At 47.5% G+C, this 20,345-nt stretch overlaps 2 protein-coding genes across 2 annotated transcripts; one reads left to right on the top strand and one right to left on the bottom strand.

The window, feature by feature from the left end:
* Positions 1–2,009: 2,009 nt before the first annotated feature.
* On the top strand, positions 2,010–6,947 carry LOC121860884 (basic salivary proline-rich protein 2-like). Its single transcript, XM_042358248.1, has 4 exons — positions 2,010–2,358; positions 3,396–3,660; positions 5,252–5,430; positions 6,652–6,947. Exons 1-4 carry the CDS (start codon positions 2,010–2,012, stop codon positions 6,945–6,947), a joined length of 1,089 nt encoding a protein of 362 aa, XP_042214182.1.
* Positions 6,948–9,749: 2,802 nt separating this feature from the next.
* Positions 9,750–10,662, bottom strand: LOC121860885 (collagen alpha-2(I) chain-like). Its single transcript, XM_042358249.1, has 2 exons — positions 10,546–10,662; positions 9,750–10,376 (listed from the first exon to the last, which is right to left on the bottom strand). The coding sequence occupies exons 1-2, from the start codon at positions 10,660–10,662 to the stop codon at positions 9,750–9,752; spliced, it is 744 nt and encodes a 247-aa protein (XP_042214183.1).
* Positions 10,663–20,345: the final 9,683 nt, after the last annotated feature.

Consider the following 20,345-nt stretch of genomic DNA (forward strand, 5'->3'; position numbering starts at 1 on the left):
TTTGTAAAAATTTATTATGTTTCATATCAAAAGTGGCATACAGGAAATTGTGGAATTCATTTCACAGTGATGTGGAATGAGGTCGGACAGTTCTATGGCCAATGTGTAATTGATTTCCACACCAGCAAATAAAATCCATTAAACGGCAATGTTGCAGAGCCAATGTCAAACAAGCTGGGAACTGTCATTAGTGTGAAGGTTTTCTGTAAATAATTCCCTTGGATTAATTTACTACCAAGGTATTGAAGAGACTTTATTGGAGGATCAAATAAAATTTTAAATGTAACAGAATTGTACAGTATTCTTCTTTAAGACAGACTCCAGATATATATAATTTATTATAGTGTACTACGTATACACGAATTTTCTCTGTATAAGTCAGGGATTATTTTTAATATTCATCAGTGATAATAGAAATAAAAGTGAATAAAATTTAAAAAGTTTCTTTCTTACATGATCTTTGTGTTTCCATAAGAAGAAAAAGCTAAAATATGCAGGCATTCCCTATATTACGAACAGGTTATGTTCCTGGACCCTATTTGTAAGTCGGAACAGTGTGAATTCCATAGGTTAGGTTAAATCACAATACAAAACAACAGTAATATCCCATACATAAAAAAAATAATGTATATAAAGTGATGTTAAACAATATAGAATAATGAAATTAATATAAAAATTGGGGGCTACGTTGCCTCTGGGAGGGCCCTTGGGGGGGCGTCGGTGCCCCTGGAAGGGACCCTGGGGGCGCCACTGCCCCTGGCAGGGCCCCTGGGGTTTCTGTTGCCTCAGGGAATGCCCCTGGGCACGCCACCGCCCCTTAGATGCGCAGCTGCCACTGGGATAGCCCTTGTGGGTGCAGCCATACCTGAGAGGGTCCCTAGGAGTGCCCCTGGAGTCACTGCCACCACTAAGGAGGGCCCCTTGGGCTGCCGCCACCCATAAGATGGTCCCCTAGGAGAGCCTCACTTCTACACACCACAATGAGTCCTTCCCTCACTCCTACCCATCACAGTGAGCCTTTCCCTCACTCCTACAAAACACAGTGAGTCCTTCCCTTACTCCTACACATCACAGTGAGTCCTTCCGTCACTCCTGTACAACACAATGAGTTCTTCCCTCACTCCTACATATCACAGTGAGTTCTTCCCTCACTCCTACACATCACAGTGAGTTCTTCCCTCACTCCTACACAACATAGTGAGTCGTTTTCTTACTCCTACACGCCGCGGGGAAGGCTCTTGGGTCCTCAGCTACCGCTGGGAGAGCTCCTGGTAGCGCCACCGCCCCTGGCAGGGCACCAGGGAACGGCAACGTCACTGGCAGGGCTTCCAGGGGCTCCACCGCCTCGGGGGCCGCCACCATCCATGGGAGGGCCTTTGATGCGATTTCTGGGGCCCTCCCAGGGGTGGTTAGAAATAACAGTGGCACTCCCAGGGTCGGCAGTGAACCCTGAGGCACTTTCAAGGAAGTCAGAGACCCCAGGGGCCCTCCCAGGGGCTTGGGCGACTCCAGAAAAGTCTAGGGGGGCGGTGGCGCCCCCAGGTACCTTTCCAGGGGCGGTAGTGCCCCGGGATCCTCCCAGCAGCGGCCGCGCCCCAAGGGGCCCTCCCAAAGGCAATGGCGCGCCCAGGTGCCCAGCAACGCCCCCTTTGGCCCTCCCGGACGTGACCCCTCCTAGGAGCCCTATAGCTTGCTGTCGTGGTGTCGTACATATTACATACGTCCAGCAATCCCTTACTTAACTGTGATTGGTGGACTAAAATATAAATCCACCAAATTCCAGCCAATAGGAGAACAGAAAAGTCAGTCAGCAAAACACCCCGACTTATGTTTTCCTGTTGGATATGTATTCTCCTTTACATTGTTCATGATCCGATGATACTGGAAATGCTATGGGCGGTGTATGTATTTAACGCCATATCTCCCATTGCTCTAAATAGTGCAAAAAGAACTGCCCCCAGGAGCATTACAAGGACACTGCCCCCTGAGGCTCTCCAATTTGCCCTACCATGTGCAGCACCCCCAGGGGCTCTCCCAGGGGTGTCGGAGCCCTCAGGGGCAGTGGCGGTCCAAGGGACACCCACAAAGGCGGCCACGCCCCTAGGGGCCCTCTCAAGAGCGACTGCACTTCCAGGGCCCTGCAAGAGACGGTGGCACCCCCAGAGGCCCTACCAAGGGCGGTGGCATTCCCAAGAGGCTTCCCAGGTGAGGTGATGACCCTAGGGCTCTCCTTAGGGGCAGCTGCCCCCGAAGGGCTGTCCCATGATTGTTGCATCCTCATGGACCCTACCAGGACCGGTTGCTCCCCAAAGGACCCTGCCAAGGGTGGAGGCGCCCCTAGTGGCACTCTCAGGGGAGGTGGCACCTACCTGTGGCCCTCCTAGGAGAACTGGAGGCACTCCAAGGGGCGGCGGTGCTCACAGGGGCATTTTCAGTGGTAAATGAGACCCCATTGGCCCTACCCGGGGCTGTAGCTCCCCCAGGGGCTCTCACAGAGGCGGTGGCGTCCCCAGGGGCCTTTCCAGGGAAACTGACGCCCCCAGGGGCCCTCCCAGATGCGCCCCCTCACAGGAGCCTTATAGCTTGGTGTCGTGGTGTCTTACATATTACATAAGTCCAGCAATCCCTTACTAAACTGTGATTGGTGACTAAAATGGAAATCCACCAAATTCCAGCCAATAGGAGAACAGAAGTCAGTCAGCACAACACCCCGACTTATGTTTTCCTGTTGGATATGTATTCTCCTTTACATTGTTTATGATCAGATGATACTGGAAATGCTATGGACAGTGTATTTATTTTACGCCATATCTCCCATTGTTCTAAATAGTGCAATAACAACTGCCTCCAGAGCCCTATAGCTTGCTGTCGTGGTGTTGTACATGTTGCATTCGTCCAGCATTCCCTAACTTAAATGTGATTGGTGGACTAAAATGTAAATCCACCAAATTCCAGCCAATAGGAAAACAGAGCAGTCAGTCAGCACAACACCCCGACTTATGTTTTCCTGTTGGATATGTATTCTCCTTTACATTGTTTATGATCAGATGATACTGGAAATGCTATGGGCAGTGTATTTATTTAATGCCATATCTCCCATTGTTCTAAATAGTGTACAAGCAATTGCCTCCAGAGCCCTATAGCTTGCTGTTGTGGTGTTGTACATGTTGCATTCGTCCAGCAATCCCTTACTTAACTGTGATTGGTGGACTAAAATGGAAATCCACCAAGTTCCAGCCAATAGGAGGAGAACAGAAGTCAGTCAGCACAACACCCCAACTTATGTTTTCCTGTTGGATATGTATTCTCCTTTACATTGTTTATGATCAGATGATACTGGAAATGCTATGGGCAGTGTATTTATTTTACGCCATATCTCCCATTGTTCTAAATAGTGCAAAAAGAACTGCCCCCAGGAGCATTACAAGGACACTGCCCCCTGAGGCTCGTCAATTTGCCCTACCAGGTGCAGCGCCCCCAGGGGCTCTCCCGGGGGTTTTGTAGCCCCCAGGGGCAGTGGCGGCCCAAGGGGCCCCCCAAAGGCGGTGACGCCCCTTGGAGCCCTCTCAAGAGCGACTGCGACCCCAGGGGCCGTGAAAGGGACGGTGGCACCCCCAGGGGCCCTACTAAGGGCGGTAGCATTCTTAGGAGACTTCCCAGGTGTGGTGATGCCCCCAGGGGCTCTCCTTAGCGGCAGCGGCCCGCCAAGGGCTTTTCCATGACGGTTATGTTCTCACGGAACCTACCAAGACCCGTTGCGCCCCAAGGGACCCTGCCAAGGGCGAAGGCGCCCCAAGCGGCACTCTCAGGATAGGAGGCATGTACCTGTGCCCCTCTTAGGAGAACTAAAGGCACTCCAAGTGGCGGCGGCACTCACAGGGGCATTCTCAGTGGTAAATGAGACCCCATTGGTCATACCCTGGGCTGTAGCTCCCCCAGGGGCTCTCACAGAGGCGGTGGCGTCCCCAGGGGCTCTCCCAGATGCGCCACCTCCCAGGAGCCCTATAGCTTGCTGTCTTAGTGTCTTACATATTACATACGTCCAGCAATCCCTTACTTAACTGTGATTGGTGGACGAAAATAGAATTCCACCAAATTCCAGCCAATAGGAGAACAGAACAGTCAGTCAGCACAACACCCCGACTTATGTTTTCCTGTTGGATATGTATTCTCCTTTACATTGTTTATGATCAGATGATACTGGAAATGCTATGGGCAGTGTATTTATTTTACGCCATATCTCCCATTGTTCTAAATAGTGCAATAACAACTGCCTCCAGAGCCCTATAGCTTGCTGTCGTGGTGTTGTACATGTTGCATTCGTCCAGCATTCCCTAACTTAAATGTGATTGGTGGACTAAAATGTAAATCCACCAAATTCCAGCCAATAGGAAAACAGAGCAGTCAGTCAGCACAACACCCCGACTTATGTTTTCCTGTTGGATATGTATTCTCCTATACATTGTTTATGATCAGATGATACTGGAAATGCTATGGGCAGTGTATTTATTTAATGCCATATCTCCCATTGTTCTAAATAGTGTAAAAGCAACTGCCTCCAGAGCCCTATAGCTTGTTGTTGTGGTGTTGTACATGTTGCATTCGTCCAGCAATCCCTTACTTAACTGTGATTGGTGGACGAAAATAGAATTCCACCAAATTCCAGCCAATAGGAGAACAGAGCAGTCAGTCAGCACAACACCCCGACTTATGTTTTCCTGTTGGATATGTATTCTCCTTTACATTGTTTATGATCAGATGATACTGGAAATGCTATGGGCAGTGTATTTATTTTACGCCATATCTCCCATTGTTCTAAATAGTGCAAAAACAACTGCCTCCAGAGCCCTATAGCTTGCTGTCGTGGTGTTGTACATGTTGCATTCGTCCAGCATTCCCTAACTTAAATGTGATTGGTGGACTAAAATGTAAATCCACCAAATTACAGCCAATAGGAGAACAGAGCAGTCAATCAGCACAACACCCCGACTTATGTTTTCCTGTTGGATATGTATTCTCCTTTACATTGTTCATGATCAGATGATACTGGAAATGCTATGGGCGGTGTAGTTATTTAACGCCATATCTCCCATTGCTCTAAATAGTGCAAAAAGAACTGCCCCCATGAGCATTACAAGGACACTGCCCCCTGAGGCTCGCTAATTTGCCCTACCAGGTGCAGCGCCCCCAGGGGCTCTCCCAGGGGTGTTGTAGCTCCCAGGGGCTCTCCTAGGGGTGTTGTAGCCCCCAGGGGCAGTGGCGGCCCAAGAGGCCCCTCAAAGGCGGCCAAGCCCCGAGGGGCCCTCTCATTAGCGACTGCGCCCCCAGGGGCGCTGAAAGGAACGGTGGCACCCCCAGGGGCGCTGAAAGGGACGGTGGCACCCCCAGGGGCCCTACCAAGGGCGGTAGCGTTCTTAGGAGACTTCTCAGGTGTGGTGATGCCTCCAGGGGCTCTCCTTAGGGGCAGGGGTCCCCCAAAGGCTCTCCCATGACGGTTACGTTCTCACGGACCCTAGCAGGGCCGTTTGCGCCCCAAGGGACCCTGCCAAGGGAGGAGGCGCCCCTAGCGGCACTCTCAGGGGAGGCGGCACCTACCTGTGGCCCTCCTAGGAGAACTGGAGGCACTCCAAGGGGCGGCGGCGCTCACAGGGGCATTGTCAGTGGTAAATGAGACCCCATTGGCACTACCCGGGACGATAGCTCCCCCAGGGGCTCTCACAGAGGCGGTGGCGTCCCCAGGGGCTCTCACAGAAGCGGTGGCGTCCCCAGGGGCCTTTCCAGGGACACTGATGCCCCCAGGGGCCCTCCCAGATGCGCCCCCTCCCAGGAGCCCTATAGCTTGCTGTCTTAGTGTCGTGCATATTACATACGTCCAGCAATCCCTTACTTAACTGTGATTGGTGGACGAAAATAGAATTCCACCAAATTCCAGCCAATAGGAGAACAGAACAGTCAGTCAGCACAACACCCCGACTTATGTTTTCCTGTTGGATATGTATTCTCCTTTACATTGTTTATGATCAGATGATACTGGAAATGCTATGGGCAGTGTATTTATTTTACGCCATATCTCCCATTGTTCTAAATAGTGCAATAAGAACTGCCTCCAGAGCCCTATAGCTTGCTGTCGTGGTGTTGTACATGTTGCATTCGTCCAGCATTCCCTAACTTAAATGTGATTGGTGGACTAAAATGTAAATCCACCAAATTCCAGCCAATAGGAAAACAGAGCAGTCAGTCAGCACAACACCCCGACTTATGTTTTCCTGTTGGATATGTATTCTCCTTTACATTGTTTATGATCAGATGATACTGGAAATGCTATGGGCAGTGTATTTATTTAATGCCATATCTCCCATTGTTCTAAATAGTGTAAAAGCAACTGCCTCCAGAGCCCTATAGCTTGCTGTTGTGGTGTTGTACATGTTGCATTCGTCCAGCAATCCCTTACTTAACTGTGATTGGTGGACTAAAATGGAAATCCACCAAATTCCAGCCAATAGGAGAACAGAAGTCAGTCAGCACAACACCCCAACTTATGTTTCCCTGTTGGATATGTATTCTCCTTTACATTGTTCATGATCAGATGATACTGGAAATGCTATGGGCAGTGTATTTATTTTACGCCATATCTCCCATTGTTCTAAATAGTGCAAAAAGAACTGCCCCCAGGAGCATTACAAGGACACTGCCCCCTGAGGCTCGTCAATTTGCCCTACCAGGTGCAGCGCCCCCAGGGGCTCTCCCGAGGGTTTTGTAGCCCCCAGGGGCAGTGGCGGCCCAAGGGGCCCCCCAAAGGCGGCGACGCCCCTTGGAGCCCTCTCAAGAGCGACTGCGACCCCAGGGGCCGTGAAAGGGACGGTGGCATCCCCAGGGGCCCTACTAAGGGCGGTAGCATTCTTAGGAGACTTCCCAGGTGTGGTGATGCCCCCAGGGGCTCTCCTTAGCGGCAGCGGGCCGCCAAGGGCTTTTCCATGACGGTTATGTTCTCACGGACCCTACCAAGACCCGTTGCGCCCCAAGGGACCCTGCCAAGGGCGAAGGCGCCCCAAGCGGCACTCTCAGGAGAGGCGGCATGTACCTGTGGCCCTCCTAGGAGAACTAAAGGCACTCCAAGTGGCGGCGGCACTCACAGGGGCATTCTCAGTGGTAAATGAGACCCCATTGGTCATACCCTGGGCTGTAGCTCCCCCAGGGGCTCTCACAGAGGCGGTGGCGTCCCCAGGGGCTCTCCCAGATGGGCCCCCTCCCAGGAGCCCTATAGCTTGCTGTCTTAGTGTCGTACATATTACATACGTCCAGCAATCCCTTACTTAACTGTGATTGGTGGACGAAAATAGAATTCCACCAAATTCCAGCCAATAGGAGAACAGAACAGTCAGTCAGCACAACACCCCGACTTATGTTTTCCTGTTGGATATGTATTCTCCTTTACATTGTTTATGATCAGATGATACTGGAAATGCTATGGGCAGTGTATATATTTTACGCCATATCTCCCATTGTTCTAAATAGTGCAAAAACAACTGCCTCCAGAGCCCTATAGCTTGCTGTCGTGGTGTTGTACATGTTGCATTCGTCCAGCATTCCCTAACTTAAATGTGATTGGTGGACTAAAATGTAAATCCACCAAATTACAGCCAATAGGAGAACAGAAGTCAGTCAGCACAACACCCCAACTTATGTTTCCCTGTTGGATATGTATTCTCCTTTACATTGTTCATGATCAGATGATACTGGAAATGCTATGGGCAGTGTATTTATTTTACGCCATATCTCCCATTGTTCTAAATAGTGCAAAAAGAACTGCCCCCAGGAGCATTACAAGGACACTGCCCCCTGAGGCTCGCTAATTTGCCCTACCAGGTGCAGCGCCCCCAGGGGCTCTCCCAGGGGTGTTGTAGCTCCCAGGGGCTCTCCTAGGGGTGTTGTAGCCCCCAGGGGCAGTGGCGGCCCAAGAGGCCCCTCAAAGGCGGCCACGCCCCGAGGGGCCCTCTCATTAGCGACTGCGCCCCCAGGGGCGCTGAAAGGAACGGTGGCACCCCCAGGGGCGCTGAAAGGGACGGTGGCACCCCCAGGGGCCCTACCAAGGGCGGTAGCGTTCTTAGGAGACTTCTCAGGTGTGGTGATGCCCCCAGGGGCTCTCCTTAGGGGCAGCGGTCCCCCAAAGGCTCTCCCATGACGGTTACGTTCTCACGGACCCTAGCAGGGCCGTTTGCGCCCCAAGGGACCCTGCCAAGGGAGGAGGCGCCCCTAGCGGCACTCTCAGGGGAGGCGGCACCTACCTGTGGCCCTCCTAGGAGAACTGGAGGCACTCCAAGGGGCGGCGGCGCTCACAGGGGCATTGTCAGTGGTAAATGAGACCCCATTGGCACTACCCGGGACGATAGCTCCCCCAGGGTCTCTCACAGAGGCGGTGGCGTCCCCAGGGGCTCTCACAGAAGCGGTGGCGTCCCCAGGGGCCTTTCCAGGGACACTGATGCCCCCAGGGGCCCTCCCAGATGCGCCCCCTCCCAGGAGCCCTATAGCTTGCTGTCTTAGTGTCGTACATATTACATACGTCCAGCAATCCCCTTACTTAACTGTGATTGGTGGACGAAAATAGAATTCCACCAAATTCCAGCCAATAGGAGAACAGAACAGTCAGTCAGCACAACACCCCGACTTATGTTTTCCTGTTGGATATGTATTCTCCTTTACATTGTTTATGATCAGATGATACTGGAAATGCTATGGACAGTGTATTTATTTTACGCCATATCTCCCATTGTTCTAAATAGTGCAATAACAACTGCCTCCAGAGCCCTATAGCTTGCTGTCGTGGTGTTGTACATGTTGCATTCGTCCAGCATTCCCTAACTTAAATGTGATTGGTGGACTAAAATGTAAATCCACCAAATTCCAGCCAATAGGAGAACAGAGCAGTCAGTCAGCACAACACCCCGACTTATGTTTTCCTGTTGGATATGTATTCTCCTTTACATTGTTTATGATCAGATGATACTGGAAATGCTATGGGCAGTGTATTTATTTTACGCCATATCTCCCATTGTTTTAAATAGTGCAATAACAACTGCCTCCAGAGCCCTATAGCTTGCTGTCGTGGTGTTGTACATGTTGCATTCGTCCAGCATTCCCTAACTTAAATGTGATTGGTGGACTAAAATGTAAATCCACCAAATTCCAGCCAATAGGAGAACAGAGCAGTCAGTCAGCACAACACCCCGACTTATGTTTTCCTGTTGGATATGTATTCTCCTTTACATTGTTTATGATCAGATGATACTGGAAATGCTATGGGCAGTGTATTTATTTAACACCATATCTCGCATTTTTCTAAATAGTGCAAAAAAAAAATGTAAAGGAGAATACATATCCAACAGGAAAACATAAGTCGGGGTGTTGTGCTGACTGACTGTTCTGTTCTCCTATTGGCTGGAATTTGGTGGATTTCTATTTTCGTCCACCAATCACAGTTAAGTAAGGGATTGCTGGACGTATGCAATATGTACGACACCACGACAGCAAGTTATAAGGCTCGTGGGGGCACCTCTGGTGTCGTAGCCGTCCCAGGGAGGGTCACTGAGAGTGCTGCAATCCCCGAGAAAGCCCCAAGGGGCGCCCCCGCCAATGGAAGGGCCCTTGGGGGCGCCACCGCTCCAAGCAGGACCCCTGGGGGTCCGTGCCTTTGGAAGGGTCCGTGGGGACGCCACCACCTCTGGGAGAGCCCCTGGGGACGCCACCACCCCTTATCGGGCCTTTGTTGTTCCTAGGTTGGCCCCTGGCAGCGCTGCTGCCGCTGGAAGGGCCCCTGGGGTCCCAGTTACCCCTGGAAGGGAATTCGGGGGCTCCACCGCCCTTGAAAGAACCCCTGGGTGCACTATTTTCCCTGAGAGGGCTCCTGCGGGCGACACCGCACCTTGCTGTGACCCCGCTGCCCCTGGGAGGGCCTCTTGAGGCCCTGCTACACCTGGGCGGGCCGTTGGAGGCGTTTCTGCCTTTTTGGAGGGCCCCTGGGGGTGTCGCTGACCCCGCGGGTGGCTCGAGGGCGCCGCTACCCTATGGAAAGGACCCTGGGGGTGAATGTGCCCCTGGGATGGCCGCGGGGTCGCCGTTGCCTCTCGGAGGGCCCTTGGTGGCGTCGCCGCCTCTGTAAGGGACCTTGGGTGCTCCACTGCCGCTAGCAAGGCCCCTGTGGTCTCTGTTGCCCCTAGGAAGGCCCTAGATGACTCCACCGCCCCTGGATTCGCGGCTGACACTGGGAGGGCCTCCGCTGCCTCTGGGATGGCTGCAGGAGGCACCGCTGCACTTGGGAGGGTCCCTGGGAGGGTCCCTGGGAGTGTATCTGGGTTCGCTGTCACCCCTAAGGAGGACCTCTGGGGGCGCCACCACCCAAAAGATGTCCCCCAAGGGGAGCCTCACACACATTGAGTCCTTCTCTCACCCCTGCACAACACAGTGAGTCCTTCCCTTTCTCCTACACAGCACAGAGTCATTCCTTCACTCCTACACAACACAGTGACACCTTCTCTCACTCCTACATGCCTCGGGGAGGGCCTTTGGGGGCTCAGCCGCCCCTGGGAGGCCTCCTGGTAGCGCCACCGCCTCTGGCAGGGCCCCTGGAGTCGCAGTTGCCTCTGGGAGGGCTTCCTGGGGCTCCATCGCCCCCTGGGAGCGCCACCACCCTTCACTCTTACACATCACAGTGATGTTGGGTGGGGGTTGGGGGGGGGGGTTGGGGTATGTTGTCATTATAATTTTATTTTATTTATTATTTATTCCTTTATTATTTTACAAATCGTTTTAATTTTAGTTTTATAATTGTTCTTTACTTTTATTTTTTTCTATATCTTAAATTTCTTATCCAATACTTACTATCTTTATGGTTATGTCTTTCCTTTATTTCCAATTGTTTCTATATTGTTCATTTTCTGATTCAATTTATCAAAGTCTTTACTTTCTGTTACTTTTCTCTTATCTAATTATATTCTGATCTCAGGTTTACCTGGGAAACCCCTTTTTACCTTACAGTATTCAATACTCACGGTAGCTGCCACCACCCAGGTTTACTATGAGAATATATTTCATATCATAACATTAACTTCTTAGCTATGACACTTGGTTAGTAGTAACATGGCGAGGGCTGGGCTCGTGGGTTTTAATGAAGTCACCGAAACAAATTTTAAAGGAGAATGAAAGGTGGATACTCCAATGGCAATGATATCCCCCAAAAACATTAAAATTATTTATTGCAATGAAGTTGAGCATAGGAACACATCAGTAGAACACATACACATGAACCACGCCTTGGGGTTCACTGAGGACTTGGCCAAATTTGCGTTAACACGGATACAAATGACTGTATAAAGACAACTTGGCCCTACATCCATCTAAGCAATAAACAAATCAGTAAATTTAACAGAAGCCATGTTTATTAGAAAACACACTACAAGTCACTAACATTCTACGAGTGACACGAAAATGATGAATCTTCACCACTTCATTTCATTACCACTTATACTAATACAGGGTACTTTATAACATTCTCCAAAATCCGTACTCACTCTTATAAATCACAGTGAGTCATTCCCTCACTCCTACACATCATAGCGAGTCCTTCCTTCACTCCTACACATCACAGCGAGTCCTTCCCTGACTCTAAGGTAACATAGCGAGTCCTTCCCTCACTCCTACACATCACAGTGAGTCCTCCTCTCACTCCTACAGAACACAGTGAGTCCTTCCCTCACCCCTACACATCACAGTGAGTCCTTCCCTCCCTCCTACACATCACAGTGAGTCCTTCCCTCACTGCTACACATCACAGTGAGTCCTTCCCTCACTGTTACACATTACAGGAGTCCTTCCCTCCCTCCTACACATCACAGTGAATCCTTTCCTCACTCCTACACATCACAGTGAGTCCTTCCCTCACTCCTACACATCACAGGGAGTCCTTCCCTCGCTCTTATACATCACAGTGAGTCCTTCGCTTACTCTTACACATCACAGTGAGTCCTTCCCTCACTTCTACACATCACATTGAGTCCTCCTCTCACTCTTACACAACACAGTGAGCCCTTCTCTCAGTCCTATACAATACTGCTACAGTAGACGGTTGATAAACATCTTAATACACTAATACAATCTGTTTTAGTATTTATGTAGACGTATCCAACCAAAATTTACTTCTACACGATACATCTTCCTGTTATGTAGGGTAGACTGACTTTCTTGGGGCATATTCATCTTTTTCTGTACTCTTGATCGTTTCTCTTGTCCATATTGATGGTGCTTCGTCATCTGGACACCAAGTTATGGTTCCCATCCTCCATGGAGACGTATTTTCAGTTTCTACCTGTAAAATGAATATTTTATTAGCCAAAAATAGTAATGTTTTTAATATATTGCAGAGTGGCAAGAATTAAAATCACCCTGTCTTCATACACTCTCATTCAATATGCACACTACTTGGTGGACTAAATGTGGTCTGGTATAATACTTCATCATTAACAACAAGTCCTGGTTTACTTCTGTTGCCTCATAAGTCAACATCACTCACCAGCAACATGTCTCTTCCCGAAAACCACTGCCATGCTATCCACTCCTTCACACACACCACTGCTTGCTGGCTGTTCCTTCCCTATCACTTCTAGTGCAGCCTCCACCCCACCTTCCATCTCCTCCTTCTTACCAAACACTTATCAGCCTTTCACTTCCCATTCTCTCAATTTGTCTGTCACCTGACCATCTATCCAATTTCACCACTCACTATATATACGGACACCTTTACTCTTGTACCACCAAACTCCTGCTGTTTCCCATGATGTGTAGAACACTGTGAGTGGGGGCAGGTGCTCCTCTGCTTTTTTAGATGCTTCTCTCTTGTGCTATTTCCTAACTAAGAAATATTAGTGAAAACTATTTTTATTAGTAAATATATTGCGGGACAGGTATGACAATTACTAACTAGAATTTTAACTAATACACATACCTATAATGACAAGGGGAGGGAGGTCCTTAAACACAATTCTTAAGCCTACAGAAGAATTATGTACACAAGCCATAAAACATAATTTCTTGGTAGGATCCAGACCCAAGGAATCTACATATTTTCAGCTACAAATATGTTCTCTGTACTAGCAAACAACACTGAAAACATTACCACTTATATTCAATTTGATCAAGAATAACTGAGAAACGCAAAGAGACCTGGCAGTTGTAGCATTAGTAACTATGACAAATTTTGTGACAAGAGGTACCGGTATGGCCAGCATAAGGACAGAACCAGACAGTGTGATGTAGTCGTGGCAAGAATTAGTCTAGGATACAGACACATCTGGCAAGTTAGTGGCGCTGTACCCATACCGGAACACTCAGCATGTAAACTTTTCGATAAAACTTTAAAGCATACACTTGAACATTATATTATTGAATGTGACACTGTCAAAGACTTCAGGCCACCTGGCTTATTGTATCATGAACTATGTAATTACTACATTGAATCCGGAGTGCTTGAGGACATTTTTGCGGTTTACCCTAAATTTACTAGCCCACACTGATTATTCCTCAAATAGAATATGATTTCTACTGTATATGAACCATTGTCCTGCATGGCAGTGAACAGTGATGTCACCCACAGTGTCAAGACCTGACTGAATTACTCCGAATACCCAAACTGTACTCCAAGCTTTGCCAATAAATGTTAACAGTTAACTTTCCATCTTCAACAAAATGTTATCATCCCTCTGTTCCAAAACCACCTTCTACAACTAAGGTTAAAAGCCTTCAAAATGGCAAAGTAATTTACCCCCATGTACTAAGAAAAGTTCTAATATAAATTATATACTGTACGAGATAGTCAAATTTTTACACGGTTCTCAATATTACAGTTAATTATATTTGTTTTACTGTACTCACTTCCGCTAATCTACAGACCACCAGGCCATTCTTGTGTAAAGGGCAAATAATTTTTTTCTTCTTCAAGTACCACCCCGACTTTACTTTAACATAAAGTATATCATACTTTACCATTGCTTCTAACTTAATTTAGTAGACACCTTGGGAAGAAAAGACACTATATTTCGCCAGAAAAGCCTGTTTTTTGGAAAGATTGTTGGAAACAACAACACCGTGTGTGATCTGCTGCCAACAACATACCCTGTGAGTAGTTACATATGATAAATATCCAAAGTTACAAATTAAATGAATAAGTAAAAACATGAGACTCAATAAAGCAATAGTATTTATGTAACATTATTGTTCTTGTATTTAATTATCTGTGCTCATAGTACAGGACTCTGCCCCCATACAGTGAACCCACCCACCTCCCCACACTGGTCTTCATCCCACACTCTGTCCTTGTTACACCCAGCAGTTCTAGGAAAGCCTCATGTTCCCGTGTAATCTTCATTGTCTTCTCAGTGGTCCACTTCAGGGCAACAAAAAGACAATGAGCGTCCGACCACTCTCATTCCTCACCAGAACTGACTCTTTGAGAAAACTTCTAGCGTGGAAATACGAGTACAACTGTTATAACGGATTCAACACTGTTCACCACCTTTAAGGAATCCAGCACTTCCTATAAGAGATCTAACACCTTAACAGTATAAGAGATTCAACACCTCTTTCAGGGATCCAACACTGAAGACTTTCTATAAAGGGATTTAACACTTATTCCTCCTACAAGAGTTCCAACACTAATAACTAGAAGAGATACAAGTTGAGGCAAATTATTATTATTAATATTGATTGAGCTTGCATGCACACTACACGGCGGGGGGGCCACCTGCTAAGGAGAGTAATGCGGAGTGGGCTGGCTAGGAGAGGCACGAGAAGAGGGACAGGCTGACTGGCCAAGAGGTACGGACGGACAGAGACTGGCTGGCTAGCTAGGAGTAAGTTCAGCAGTCATCTCCGTCATGGCCATTACCGCCACACTCACGCTCTGGCAACTAACTTTTTTTTTTTAAGCCGCCGTAGTCTGGTAATGAGGAGTGTGTATGCTCCCTGCGTCCTCCGCCAGCCACTCTTTTGTTGGCCAGTCCCACCTCTCGGCCACGTTGACGGCACTGACCCTTTTTTGTAACCTCATTTTCTGACACCCGAGAAGATCTTTTTTATTTTTAGGAGGAAAGGGGAGGGGGAGGGGCTATGGCTTTATTTGCCAACAGTCAGTTTTATTTGAATGTTATTTTGGGGTGGATGTTGCTTACTTAAACGTGTGTGTGTGTACGTGTGTGTGTGTGTGTGTGTGGAAAGATGCTGCCACCGCCCCTCCCGCACTAGATGTAGCCCCCCCACATGTACAACATCTGTGATCGACTCTGCCAGTCCCGTATCGGCCTCTTTAGTCACCTCAGAACACACCAACCTAGGTGACATCCTTAATAACTCAGATCATTGTATAATAGCTGGATGATCGTCATACTTGATTCTGAGTGACAGCAAAGTAGTACTAGTAGTGTGTGTGTGTGTGTGTGTGTGTGTGTGTGTGTGTGTGTGTGTGTGTGTGTGTTTCAGCTGTGTTTGTTTTGTTTTTGTATGTCAGTTATGTTGAGGGGAGGGGGGGAACTAGAGGGGGAGGAGGAGGAACAGGAGGAGGAGGAGGTTGTTAGAGTGAGGTGGCCATCAGTTAGAGGCGACGGGTCATCTGGCACTATGATCACTCTGCTGTTTCTCCTTGGATGACCTCAGTGGACCAGAGGCCACCGTGACCCCCAGTGTGTATGTGTGTGTGTGTGTGTGTGTTGGATGTGTGAGCTGCTATGTAACATAAATGCTAAACAACACAAAAGGGTACTAATCAACAGCTATGTAACAAAATGCTATGCTGAATTATTTGCTATATCATAGAATACAAGATAATGTTATTTATACAAAACCAACTGCTATACAACACAATGGTAAACAGTCATCAACCAATTAGGTTCCGTAACAAACAGTAATGTTTTTTTGTCAATACACAGAAGAAAGTTGTTTTTCCACAGTTCTAACTCAAGATCCAACACCTAGACCCTGGATCTTGTCTGCAGCCAACAGTGTAAGATAAAAGTAATGCAAATGAGAGTAATCACATTAAAATCCGTAGTTTAAATACTTGTAGCAGCAACAAGTTGAAAATGACAAAAACAAGGAAATCTTTGAGTGCTTGTTCCACGCACCGACATGTTACCGAGGTAGTGTAGATGTTTTTCAATATATGACGGTGCTACAACTTACTACTGTACTGTTCTCTCTCTTGCCAGCAATTATTTTCCTTAAAAATTTACAATTGAAGGAAAAAATCGACATAAGTGATATAAATATGTGACTTTATCATCTATATGCAAAGATGATCTGTCTTTTTAATATACTGTAGTGATCAGGCGTAATATTTGTGTACTCTGAGCATTCTGAAACACCTGTAGGTAAATAAATACAGGGAGATATATATTAAATGTACTGTACGTATAAAGCCTTAGAAAAATAATGAAACACATCCTGGATTGTATTACCAGTTCTAGCTGCCTTTGGAACCATGACAAGGTACAGGAGTCTCAGGTGATTAAGGTTACAGGAGTCTCAGGTGATTAAGGTTACAGGAGTCTCAGGTGATTAAGATTACAGGAGTCTCAGGTGATCAAGGGTACAGGAGTCTCAGGTGATCAAGGGTACAGGAGTCTCAGGTGATTAAGGTTACAGGAGTCTCAGGTGATTAAGGTTACAGGAGTCTCAGGTGATTAAGGTTACAGGAGTCTCAGGTGATCAAGGGTACAGGAGTCTCAGGTGATCAAGGGTACAGGAGTCTCAGGTGATTAAGGTTACAGGAGTCTCAGGTGATCAAGGGTACAGGAGTCTCAGGTGATTAAGGTTACAGGAGTCTCAGGTGATCAAGGGTACAGGAGTCTCAGGTGATTAAGGTTACAGGAGTCTCAGGTGATTAAGGTTACAGGAGTCTCAGGTGATCAAGGGTACAGGAGTCTCAGGTGATCAAGGGTACAGGAGTCTCAGGTGATTAAGGTTACAGGAGTCTCAGGTGATCAAGGTTACAGGAGTCTCAGGTGATCAAGGGTACAGGAGTCTCAGGTGATCAAGGTTACAGGAGTCTCAGGTGATCAAGGTTACAGGAGTCTCAGGTGATCAAGGGTACAGGAGTCTTAGATAATTCTCAGGCGATCAAGGGGTTAGTCTTGGGTGTCTCAGGTGTGCAAAATGGCGTCATACTTTCACAAAGACTGGATTCGTTTACTTAGCCACAGTCAAGGCACAAGATTTACATAAACAGATATCCTCCAACACAGGTAATCTCCTCCAACACAGGTAATCTCCAACACAGGTAATCTACTCCAACATACTAATTAAGTATCACAGGTCACAAAAACGTTAGAATTCCGGAAATTAATCTTGATAACGACTCTTGAAAGTATTTTATATATATTTTTACCAATTAATTACTCCATGACCAAAAATTCTGAACCAGGTATGTATTGAGGAAAGGATTGAGGGAGGGACGGAGGGAGAGAGTAAGGGAAGGACTGAGGGAGGGGCGGAGGGAGGGAGTGAGGGAAGGACTGAGGGAGGGACGGAGGGAGGAGTGAGGGAAGGACTGAGGGAGGGGGGCGGAGGGAGGCGGAGGGAGGGGGAGTGAGGGAAGGACTGGGGAGGGACGGAGGGAGGAGTGAGGGAAGGACTAAGGGAGGGACGGAGGAGGGAGTGAGGGAAGGACTAAGGGAAGGACAGAGGGAGGGAGTGAGGGAAGGACTGAGGGAGGGGGCGGAGGGGGAGGGACGGAGGGAGGGAGTGAGGGGAAGGACTGAGGAGGGGGCGGAGGGAGGGAGTGAGGGAAGGACTGAGGGAGGGCGGAGGGAGGGACGGAGGGAGGGAGTGAGGGAAGGACTAAGGGAGGGACAGAGGGAGGGAGGAGGGAAGGATTGAGAGAAGGACAGAGGGAGGGAGGGGAGGATTGAGGGAGGGACAGAGGGAGGGAGGAGGGAAGGATTGAGGGAGGGACGGAGGGAGGGAGTGAGGGAAGGACTAAGGGAAGGACAGAGGGAGGGAGTGAGGGAAGGACTGAGGGAGGGGCGGAGGGAGGGACGGAGGGAGGGAGTGAGGGAAGGACAGAGGGAGGGACAGAGGGAGGGAGTGAGGGAAGGATTGAGAGAAGGACAGAGGGAGGGAGTGAGGGAAGGACTGAGGGAGGAAGGGAGGGACAGACACCCACCAAGCACCGGCCTGAAAGAAGACCCATCTAACATGACATTGAAGAAGCAACCATTGGTATCCCTCCCCTTACCAACCCCCCTAACCCCACCCCCACACGGCATCAATACCGACATCGCAAGATAAAGTGTATAGCAGAACGGGTATAGCGCGGCGATATAGCAGGGCGATACAGCGGCCCTCCGTATACGGCTGGATATTCCTGAAGTTTCTCACTATATGGCACCGTAAGAAATTTCAGCTCATCAGCGCCTATCCAATTATAAACCTGTATGACAATTTTAATGAATAAATATTATCATCATTAATATTACTATAAAAATCCCCGCATGGAGACATCATAGTTTTCAACGAGATAAAACATATTTAGAGCAGTACAGTACAGTACTGTGTTCTTCATATGTTGTTGCTGTTCCTCACGTTGTTTCTGTTTTATTCTGACTAAATAAACGGTTTAAATTTCAGTATCTTAAGAGTCAATTAATAAGCAGTGTTATCAACAACATCGTCGTCCTCTTCATAACATTAGGCATATTTTCCATTTTTATGATTTGTACAGAACTAGTTCTGGATAGACTGGGAACTGGACAAGCTTGGTAGTAAATAAACATACAGTTGGATAAACCGGAATCACTATGATCCAGGAGATGGATAAATTGAGCTTTAAAGAAGCCATGTCTTTGATAACCCGAAATAATTAAATCAGGTTCATGATAGAATGCATCCCCTAACCTATAAATATACCGGTTTTGGGATTAACTAAATAAAATAAACCAGGCAAAATAAACCAACTTTTCAGTGAACTGAACCAATTAAATTTGGATCACAACATACGAGGATATACAAACTGTAAATAAACTAATACAGGAGCAAATTCGACTGGTAAACCAAGATCAAAATAAACCAGCAACATACGGGCCGTCACTAAACCAAAACACAGTACTGTATTTAACATGCCGATACAATAACCATCTAGATTTACAATATCTCGCCTGCCATATATTAATGCAAATGTCCGGACTCTCTTTTTATGTGGAGAGAATATTAACAGACCTATAATAACAAACCAACAAAACAAACACAAACAAACATTATAAGACCCGAAGGTTCCTGTGTATAAGAGACAGAAAGGGACCATTAGAATTGGCCGGGGACATCAAATGGACAGACATGCGGTGGTGGTAATTCGATTAAAACGAAGCCAAATTAGAAAATTGAATTTCTTTTGATGCCATTAGCGAATATGTCCCCCTGGTAATTCACAGGATAGTCACAAAAAAGAGAACCTCAGGTTAAAAACAGCGTTAGTCTGAAAACTGACAAACCGCTAAACTTCTGGGGAATATATAAAGGCGAGGCTAGGGTGGCCTGTTGCATATTCTACCGAGGTCGACAGGAGAGGAGAAGCAGATGAGAGAGGCTTGAGGTGTACGAGGCATCTTGATGAGCACCAAATGAACAGGAGGTCGCCATATTCTAACTGCGAGTCGGCTAGTCGAGCAAGCGCTGGGTCGAGCACCGAGTTTGATGATCATAACCTGGGTACAGTGAGTGTAGCGTAAAGAGACTAATCCCATCAATGTTGTTCCTCCGACGTAGAGAACCACCATTGATAGTTAATTCTGCTTGAGATGAACCACAAAACAAGATAAGTAATGGGCATATTAGCTGGATGATGTACAAATTGCTTTCATGAATTTCCTGTGATAAGCCTACACACAAATACTGAATCAGATTATTGGATTTTTAAAACATTCATCAATGCGGGACAGTATTTTATCAAGCTTTGAGTAACTTGACTAATAAGGTAGTCTCTGTCTTACAGCCAAATTCTCACCTGAAGTAAATAAACCCAATATATTCCCCTCCCCGTAAGGTAGCATTCAGGTGTTTGATCATCAGGTGAAGAAAGGTGTTGAAACTGGCGGGGATAATCTTCAGGCGATCCAGAGAGTCCACGAGGCCCCCCCCCCCCAAAAAAAAATATATTTATATAAAATAATTAAATAGATAAGAAAAACTTGTTATACAAATTTATTCACAATGAAAATTCTGACTAGTGATGAATTATTTTCCAGGTGGAGACTTTCATAGGAATATCTTGAAGTAAACAAACACCCAAGACTCTCATGTGAGTTCAGTCT

This window comes from Homarus americanus, unplaced genomic scaffold, assembly GCF_018991925.1.
Source record: "Homarus americanus isolate GMGI-L3 unplaced genomic scaffold, GMGI_Hamer_2.0 scaffold52806, whole genome shotgun sequence".
Classification (NCBI taxonomy): Eukaryota; Metazoa; Arthropoda; class Malacostraca; order Decapoda; family Nephropidae; genus Homarus; species Homarus americanus.